At 40.9% G+C, this 10,031-nt stretch overlaps 2 protein-coding genes across 2 annotated transcripts; both read left to right on the plus strand.

The window, feature by feature from the left end:
* Positions 1–7,688: 7,688 nt before the first annotated feature.
* Positions 7,689–8,348, plus strand: LOC308272876 (histone H1.4-like; the record flags this gene model as incomplete). Its single annotated transcript, XM_080709912.1, has 1 exon — positions 7,689–8,348. One exon carries the CDS (start codon positions 7,689–7,691, stop codon positions 8,346–8,348), a length of 660 nt encoding a protein of 219 aa, XP_080566038.1.
* Positions 8,349–9,144: 796 nt separating this feature from the next.
* Positions 9,145–9,525, plus strand: LOC308272892 (histone H2B type 1-F/J/L-like; the record flags this gene model as incomplete). Its single annotated transcript, XM_080709929.1, has 1 exon — positions 9,145–9,525. One exon carries the CDS (start codon positions 9,145–9,147, stop codon positions 9,523–9,525), a length of 381 nt encoding a protein of 126 aa, XP_080566055.1.
* Between the last annotated feature and the right edge of the window lie 506 nt (positions 9,526–10,031).

Raw genomic sequence — 10,031 nt, forward strand, 5'->3', positions numbered from 1 at the left:
GATTATCTCAAGTATTTTGTTACTAATGGAAAACTGACGAGTAAACTGAAGAGAAACTGAAGAGCAAAGTTGTACTGGAAAGCCGAAATGCAGTCGCTCCCTTCTAGGATGTCTTTTAAAATCACCAGCAAGACCATTGAATAAATAGATGCGGGGGTGGAGGGAGTGATGGAAAATGCTTATGGATACAATATTAAGGTTAATAGGAAAGTAGCTAACATCTCTGGCAGCACTTTTTTTTTCATACACAAGAGAATATTCCTTGTCTCTTGCCAGGAGTAAGAGGCCTATAGGTTGATCTCTTAAAAGCACATATGGGAACCACTCACATTTTATATTCTCAAGATCTCCTATCTTAAGAAAGCATACACTACATCTTGTCACCAGATTCAAATGCTCTCCACCTAGACCGTTTTCAAGAATACTACTTGACTCCAGATTCCACAAGGTTTACCTCCTGGCGGCACAGAAAGAAAGCCACTAATATTTGTCAGGCTTTCATCCTGAAGGAATAGTGTGAGTACTTGGCGTCTCCACGTGCTTCGGTTGTCAAATTAAATTTTGAATCACTTACTAGATTTACTCTTTTCATATTCTTTGTTTTTGTGTTATTTACTTGTTTAGGTTTAGACTCCAGATTCCACAAGGTTTACCTCCTGGCGGCACAGAAAGAAAGCCACTAATATTTGTCAGGCTTTCATCCTGAAGGAATAGTGTGAGTACTTGGCGTCTCCACGTGCTTCGGTTGTCAAATTAAATTTTGAATCACTTACTAGATTTACTCTTTTCATATTCTTTGTTTTTGTGTTATTTACTTGTTTAGGTTTAGACTCCAGATTCCACAAGGTTTACCTCCTGGCGGCACAGAAAGAAAGCCACTAATATTTGTCAGGCTTTCATCCTGAAGGAATAGTGTGAGTACTTGGCGTCTCCACGTGCTTCGGTTGTCAAATTAAATTTTGAATCACTTACTAGATTTACTCTTTTCATATTCTTTGTTTTTGTGTTATTTACTTGTTTAGGTTTAGACCACTATGGATCAATTTAAATCTGAAGTTAAGCTTAAAATGTGTGTGTATAAACACACACAGTGTGTGTTTAATTAATACATGTTAATATACATTTAGTATATAATGAATATGCATTGTGTGGATTTATATAAATATCTTTAAATATGGCAATATCTGTATGTTTATATCTACATATTATATAAGATACAAAGATACATAGACAAATGAAGATTGCTCCTTAAACTTCAACCTATAACATGTTTCTTCAACCTGCTATTGAGATCCATTCTTCTTGAAATCAGTTGAGTTGGTTCTAATCAGCTTTATAGAAATTAAGTAGAGAAAAAAGGAGAGTAAAGAAAAAGAGGGAGGAGAGGAATAGAGAATGTTAAAATGAATTGCATTTACAAGGGAAATTTATTACTTCCTCAAACTCAAGTTTTAGCCACAGCATGCATGAGTATATGGAGTGTATGATATAAAACATGTCTGTTTCCTTCTGCAAGTTATGGCCAAAAGGATTACTTTAGGAAATAATCACTGGTTAGCTAATCACCACATGAAAATAAATTGAAACCATTACGGTTTAAGTTATTCATGCTTTATAACAAATTAATCCAAAACATAAAGGCTTAAAACAGCCATTTTATTCTGCTTATGAAGAAGAGAGTGGAGTTGGCTGTCCTTTGCATCACGAAGTTTAGGACTTTGGCTAAGAAGACTTGATGTTGGAAGTTGAAAATGCCTGGAGATTCCTGCTTTCACATGTCTGGTTCTTGAACTAGGATGGTCCAAAAACTAAAATGGGTAGACTGAGTCCAAAGATGGTCTTTACATGTAGCTTAGCTTTCTCACAATACAATGGCTTCAAAATCACTAAAATTCTTTTGAGATAGCTCAGAAATTCAAGCCTGCTGATTCCAGCAAAATTAAATTTGCCATATTATATGACTATGAGGATGTTATGAGTAGTCATCTAGGCTACATTTATGATATTAAAGAGCACTGTAAATCTGCAAAGTCAAACTTTATGCATTGGTAAAAGAAAGAGGGAAGAATCTTATTGAAAGAAAAAGTTAGATACAAAATATATAAATTTTGATTTCACATATATAATTTCAAAAGCAGAACAAATTATAGCACATTGTTTATGGATATGTATATAGGTGATAAATCTATTAGGAAATAATATGAATAAAAGTCCAGATAATAAAAGGGAGGGCATAGATAGCAGCATCTGATGTTTGAGAAACTAAGTACACAGTTTTGAAAGAAATAAACTTTATCAGGTTTATAAGGAAATCATGTTGTTTTCTAATAAGAAAGCATTAATACTTATGGTAGAAACTTTGAAAGCACAAATTTAGAAACAAGATTTAAAATAATCTATATTCCTACATCTATAGAGAATGTATGTTACATTTTGGTGTTTTCTTCCTTCTATGAAAAGGGTGAGAACACGGTGAAATAATAAACTTTTATAGAAAACTTAATTTTGAAATAATACTAGATTTGCATAAATACTGCAAAAAAATTTACAGCTCCTTATTTCCCTAAACTGATTTCCCCTAGTATTGATGTTTTTCATAAATATACACAATTATAAAGAACAAAAAATGAATAAAATAAAAATGAAAAAGTATTAATTAAATGTCAGATCTTAATCAAATTTCCTAAATTTGTTTTTTCAATGTTTTTCTTCTTTGCTTCTCTTTAGTTTTCCTTCTTCCCCCACCCCCACCCTTCTAACATACTTTCTGAAACCATAAGATATCCATGCCCATTTTTTATTTTCCCTGTCCCAGCCCTGGAATCAAATTTCTCTAAGAAACCCAGGCTCCTTACTGGAGAATAGAAACCAAAGTCTGTGTGCTATGCAAACTACTGCTTTGGTGTTAACCTCTACCTCCACCTCACAGCTGACAAAGCAAAGAAATATATATGCATATAATGACCCGTGCATATGTTTACACTCAGATCTAGGCTCTATCTGTATGACTGTAGATATATTTAATTGTTAGTTTGTAAAATTACTAATATTAACATAAATTCTAACTCAGCACCATAAAATTTATTTAGTCATATATACATCTTTTTCCACCAGTTAAAAACAGCAGATCTCAGGCTGGGCTTGATGGTACATACTTGTAATCCCAGTACTTGGAAGGCTGAGATAGGAAGATAAGTTCACAGCCAGCCTTAGCTACTTAGTGAGTCCCTCCCCATCTTAATGAGACCTTGTTTCAAAGAATAAAAAAATAGGGTTGAGGGTGTAGCTTGAGCCTCTGGGTTCAACTCCTAGTGCTGAAAAAAAGAAAACAAAAAAACAGATCTCATTATCTACAATATAGGTATATCTATTTGTTCAATTGTAATGTACACATAGTTTCAGGATATAACCTGAGAAATACTTTTATGTGGTATATACCATAGTATCAAATATCTATTTTGTCTTTGGTCTTATTGTATCCAGTCAGTATTATTTTCCACTGTTACTTGAGTTAACTTTTTTTCTACCTCAAAAAATCCCCTCAGTGCTATGTTATTAATGTAATAGAGTTTGTATCACTTGTTAATGCTACTGTTCTACTTTGGATTTCAGTATCCATTCTTACTACTTTTTTGTTTTGTTCTGTTTGCTGTCTTGGGAATTGAACCCAAGGCTTCATATATGCTAGACCAGCGCACTACTGCTGAACTGTATCCCAAATCCTTTTTTAAAAAAATTTATATATCTTTATTTATTTATTTTTATTTATTTATTTATTTTGGTGGTATTAGGGTGGAACCCAGAGGCTTTCTAAGTCCGGGCTATACTCCCATACCTTTTTTTAAATATTTTTTATTTGGAAACAAGGTCTCACTAAGTTGCTGAAAGCCTCACTAAGTAGCTGAGGCTGGCTTCAAACCCGTGCGATCCTCCTGTCTCAGCCTCCCAAGCATGGGGATTACAAGCGTGCGCCACCACGCCCGGCTTATTTTGAGTCAAGGTCTAAGTCACTAAATTGTTGAGGCTGGTCTGGAAGTTGAGATTACTCTGTCTCAGTCTCCCTAGTAACTAGGATTATAGGCATGCACCACCATGTCCAACTAATTTCATAACTTTTTTTTTTTTTTAGTGGTACTGGGTATTAAACCCAGGGATACTCAACCACCGATCTACTTTCTCATTGTACTCGCGCGTGTGCGCGTGCGTGCATGCGTGCGTGCGTGCGTGCGTGCGTGTGTGTGTGTGTGTGTGTGTGTGTGTGTATGTGCGTGTTACTGGGGATTGAATCCAGGGATATTTTACCTCCAAGCTACACCTCTGGTCTGACACTATTTTTATTTATTTGAAATAGGGTCTCACTAAGGTACAGAGGGCCTAAGTAACTGAGACTGGCCACAAACCTGTGATTCTCCTATCTCAGCCTCCCAAGTCCTGGGATTACAAACATGTACCACCACTTATATTCTATTCTGAAACAGGGTCTTGCTAGGATGCTGAGAGTCTTACTAAATTGCTGTGGCTGTCCTAAAATCTAAAATTCTCCTGCCTCAGCCTCCCAAGTTCTGGAATACACGCATGCAGCATCACACTCAGTTTAATTTCATCACTTTTAATCCTTGTCCAAAACCTGTGCTCTGAAAAATTCTGGCTAACACAATGTGTCCTTTGAAATCAGACTATATAGGCTAGAAATTGCAGATATACTTTTTACTGAAGGCAAGTCCATTTCCTCCTGTGTAAAATGGCACTATCTATATAGCAGAAGACTGCTGCATTAACTAAGAATCTGCAGGGAGCACACAGTACAGACTTCAATAAGTGATTATTAACATGATAAAATAAGGACTGGAGATGCTGTGCTGCAGGATGCAAGTTGTCCACTGGCAGCCAAGCTCCAGTCTACCCTCTGTGGATGCAAAATAAAGAACCAGAGGACACTTGACTTTACTCCTCCTTCTCCATCTTAAGCTTACTGTAGCCAGATGTGGATCCTGAAAAGTCAGGATTGGATTGTCGCAGTCCACATCTTTCCAACATGTGGCTCTGTCAAACAAAGATGTCCTTTCTGAGGTTTCACAAGTAAGCCAAACATCCATGGAAACACTACAGTTTCTATCAGTTTCTACAGTTATAAACACAGTTTGTACAGTTATAAATCCTTTGCTCTGTGGCCCAACTCCAGAGAGAGTAGTAATGGTTCTCCATCTTGGCTGGGAATGAGAAATTTGTAAATACTCAGATTTTTGAGGACCTACTAAAGGTTACTAGATCAGAGTCATCTGGAACAAGGTCTTGGGATTTGTATTTAAAACGCATGGACAAAGATGCATCATACACACGTAATTCTGACATAGCTGACCTAATCGGCAACTCAGGAAGAAAGTGATTTCTTTCAGTATTGCTCTTATTTTCTAATAGAAAAGTGTCAGGTAAATACTTGATTTAATAAGGGCCAATCTCCAGTGTCTTCTTTATCTGTCAAATCATTTATTCATCAGAAAACACACTGCATCATGAGAGACAAGCAAAAGTGATTTGAAAGAACACAGAATTTGGAGACTTTGGCCCTCTAAGTAGAAAGCAATGAGAAATACATAGAAGAAAGAAAGGCCTTTGAGAGCAATCTTTATGTGTTGTGCAAATTTTCACCATTCACAGCAAGTAGTTTGGATTGTCATTTAAAAAAACAGAAATAAAAATTTCCCATTTTGTCATCCAGTGCCTACATGGTCACAGTTTTTCTAGTTTCTTTTGGGACTTCACCTACTTTCTTTTTATTTATTTACTCTAAAATATATCTGAGACAGGTCTTTCTATGTTGCCCAGGCTGGCCTCAAATTCTCTATCCTTCTGCCTCGTCTTGTAGAATAGATAGAATTACAAATGCAACACCACTTCTATCTTGCCTTAATTTTTAAAAATGCCAAAAAAACATTTATTTTACACTGGTGTACACTAATTAAATTGAAACTAATTACATGTTAAGGCTTGAGAAATATTTATATATTACTTTTGCACTAAATTTAGCGCTAATTTAAATAAGAATATAGTACTTTAAACATTTCATTAATTTTGTATCAAAGTCCTTTTCATTTCAGCGGTAGCAGTTGTGTGGGGATATTTGGAGCAACAGAACTAAAAATGAAAGTGATGTCCACCAACATGTTGCAAACACTCACACTCAGAGGATAGTATTATACCGCCTTAAATTCCTGTGCTATTCTGTATCTTGCCTCTCTTGTTGATGGCCTGTACCCTTTAAAAGACATTTCTAACAGGACCTTTCCAGAAATAATTCTTTGTGTTGGGTTTTCACTGCCATTTTTTCCTTGATTGGGCAATTATCTAAACAAATCTATGGTTCTGACACCTTGCAAAGGATGTCTTCGGAAAGCAATGGCTTAGCTTGTATAACTTCTCAAAGTTCTGTTTGGGGGCTTCAAATTTGAACCTCTCATTCAGTCTCTAATTGCCAATTATTTTTTTTTTTTCAAGGAGCTATCAGAAGCATCCAGGCATGATCTGCATGAGGGAGGACTGAAACCATATATGGTGGGTAGACTAGTCATTCCTCAGCTATTCAGTAATAACATGGTCTGAGTTTTTCTAACAATGGGAAGAGTAATGCTCCAGTCTACACCTCTCATTTAGTTTCCTCTCATGATCAATGAATTTCAGTTCTAACTAGAATATTACAATTTGATCCTGATACATATACCAAATAGAACTGAGCCAAGCTACTGACAAATTATTCAGAGTAAAGTGCACCTCCACTTCCAGTGACTTTACGTACATCATTCATGTGCTATTTGAAAATTAATTATTTTCCATCTTTGTACCCTGATGTGTTCTGGACTCCCCCTTGTTTCCCAAATACCCTGAATTCAAGGTACCTCAATCCCTGCAGCAGTTGTCCAGAGGAAGAGAGAAGAGCCCCGCCCCCAGCCCTTGGGAGCAGAAAGGGAAAGAAATATACGAAGGAATTTTTTAACAATCAAAGTGTAGCGGACAAAAATTAAGCCATGGTTGCATAGATTGGGGTCCCAGGGGTCCACATTTTAACCTCAAATAGGCAAAAATTTGTTTGGCATTAAACTAAACCAGTTTGATGAACTCAAATGCCCTCGGCTCAATAGGCAGGACTCTCCGAGGAGCCTGTGTTACTTCCCTCACTTAAGCGCAGATTTGTAATAAAAATCTTAATGCCAGTGCCATGTTTTTTGGACACATTGGAAGCTAACAACTAGGAGAATCATACTTGAGAGGTCAGAAAACTCTACAGTTAAAGATCGGTTTATAATTTACGAAGAAAATACAAAGTTTTGTTTCTCTGAGTTGAAATTTGCCAAGCACTGCGGGAAATATTGCTAGTTTTTGGCACAAGGCTTGGTGCTTTGCTCACTATTTGAGTTCTGCATGAAGCCTGAGGCTTCGGGGATCATTATCTGAAAAAAATTGGAGAATTCGATGTAGGAGATTTTGATATTTTTGGCTTTTTTTGAGGTGTAACAAACACAACTCGGGATCCGAGAGGACACTCTGCGGCTGCCAGCGAGGCGGGCTGGACAGCGCACCAATCACGGCGCAGCTCCGCCCTATATAAACGGGCGGGCGCAGCGCCGCGGCCCGAGTCCCGGCCAGTGCCTCTGCTTCCGGCTCGAGTTCCTCTCCCCACGCCCGCCTTCAACATGTCCGAGACAGCGCCTGCTGCGCCCGCTGCTCCGGCCCCCGCCGAGAAGACGCCGGTAAAGAAGAAGGCCCGCAAGTCTGCAGGTGCCGCGAAGCGCAAGGCGTCCGGGCCGCCGGTGTCCGAGCTCATCACCAAGGCTGTGGCCGCTTCCAAGGAGCGCAGCGGGGTGTCCCTGGCCGCGCTCAAGAAGGCGCTGGCGGCTGCCGGCTACGACGTGGAAAAAAACAACAGCCGCATCAAGCTGGGCCTCAAAAGCCTGGTGAGCAAGGGCACCCTGGTGCAGACCAAGGGCACCGGCGCCTCCGGCTCCTTCAAGCTCAACAAGAAGGCGGCCTCCGGTGAGACCAAGCCTAAAGCTAAGAAAGCTGGCGCGGCCAAGGCCAAGAAGCCCGCGGGAGCTGCTAAGAAAGCTAAGAAGGCTACAGGAGCGGCCACCCCGAAGAAGAGTGTAAAGAAGACCCCAAAGAAGGCGAAGAAGCCAGCCGCAGCGACAGCAGCCAAAAAAGCGAAGAGCCCCAAGAAGGCAAAGGCGGCCAAGCCGAAGAAGGCGCCCAAGAGCCCAGCAAAGGCGAAAGCGGTGAAGCCGAAGGCGGCTAAGCCCAAAGCCGCCAAACCGAAGGCGGCTAAGCCAAAGAAAGCGGCGGCCAAGAAGAAGTAAGAAAGTTCCTTTGGCCAACTGCTCAGAAGCCCGATACAACCCAAAGGCTCTTTTCAGAGCCACCCACTGATTCAGTAAAAGAGCTGTTGCACATTCTGGGGGCGTGGCCAGGGTGGGAACGACAGCAAGGGGCGGGCCTCCCGGGAAGTACATGAAGAGGGTCTCGCCGTGGTGCTCTTTGGTAAGAGGAGAAAGGTCTTTGGGTAGTTTTAGTGTGTGTGTGGGGGGGGGGGGGGAAGGCTTTGTGCGGGTTAGCCAGGTTTCTGGCCTCAACCAGATTTTGAAAGCGAAGCTGGGTGTTTGGAGGTTTCTTACCATAGCTAAGGGAGAAGTAGCATGAGCTCATTTGTAAAGCACTGCAGCACAACAGTGAGCTTACAGATCCTTATAATGGGATGGAGACCTCGGGAGATATCACCTTAATAGCAATCATTGCAACTAAGTATATTCACCTACAAACCTAAGGCAGCTGAACTCATGAACTAAAATGAAGAGCGAGCTTGTAGAGCCCTCTTTATAGTAGCGTCGGGTAGTCTGTTTGGGCTTTCTGATTGGGTCAAAGTGAAGTAGCGAAATAGCCAATGAAAAGATAGACCTTTAAGTGTCGTTTTCCTCGTACATGTGACGACACACTGAAATTAATCCAATCATGAACGAAATCTTATTAACCTCATTTGAATACCGCGTCTATAAATGAGTGTGGCCTAACCGGGCGGTGACTATTTTCCCAGGTGTTTGCATTAGCGTATGGAATTTTGCCTTAGGTTTCTTTCCCCCCCTATTTTATAACGCTGTGATGCCTGAACCTACGAAGTCGGCTCCGGCTCCGAAAAAGGGCTCCAAGAAGGCAGTGACCAAGGCACAGAAAAAAGATGGCAAGAAGCGCAAGCGCAGCCGCAAGGAGAGCTACTCGGTGTACGTGTACAAGGTGCTGAAGCAGGTCCACCCCGACACCGGCATCTCGTCCAAGGCCATGGGCATCATGAACTCGTTCGTCAACGACATCTTCGAGCGCATCGCCAGCGAGGCTTCCCGCCTGGCGCACTACAACAAGCGCTCGACCATCACGTCCCGGGAGATCCAGACGGCCGTGCGCCTGCTGCTGCCCGGGGAGCTGGCCAAGCACGCGGTGTCCGAGGGCACCAAGGCCGTCACCAAGTACACCAGCTCCAAGTGAGCTCCCCAAGTAAGCATCTTTTCATCTAGCCCCAAAGGGCTCTTTTGAGAGCCACGCACGGTTTCAGCAAATGAGTTGTAATGCCATCACTAGAAAATACAATGAATTTCTCATACTAAATTGAAAGCTGTGTTGCCTGTCTTTAATGCAACATCAGTGCTGCGCAGGGGATAACAATAGGTGTGTCCAGTTGTGCACTCCGGACAAGTGTAAGATCTGCATTCTAATAACTGAAATTTCCACTTTAGCTGTGCTGGTCTCGTTCAGGCCGAGTGATCGTGCTCTGGTTGGCAGCTGAGTGATGAAGGCTGCTTGCTTGCCTTGAACGGCTTCCTTCGGTCGGTCCAGAGCTTTTCTGTTTCAAGTTCTCACCATGTAGAAGTGTGATACTGATAAAGGGCCGAACGCTCAAGGGGTTTTTGTTTTTGTTTTCTGATCCTGTTTTGCAACTGAGCAAAACTGAGTTTTTGAGGGGCGGAGGGAGAAGGGATCGTGTTTCTAAAATG

The sequence above is a fragment of the Muscardinus avellanarius genome (genome assembly GCF_963383645.1).
Source record: "Muscardinus avellanarius genome assembly, chromosome: 14".
NCBI lineage: Eukaryota > Metazoa > Chordata > Mammalia > Rodentia > Gliridae > Muscardinus > Muscardinus avellanarius.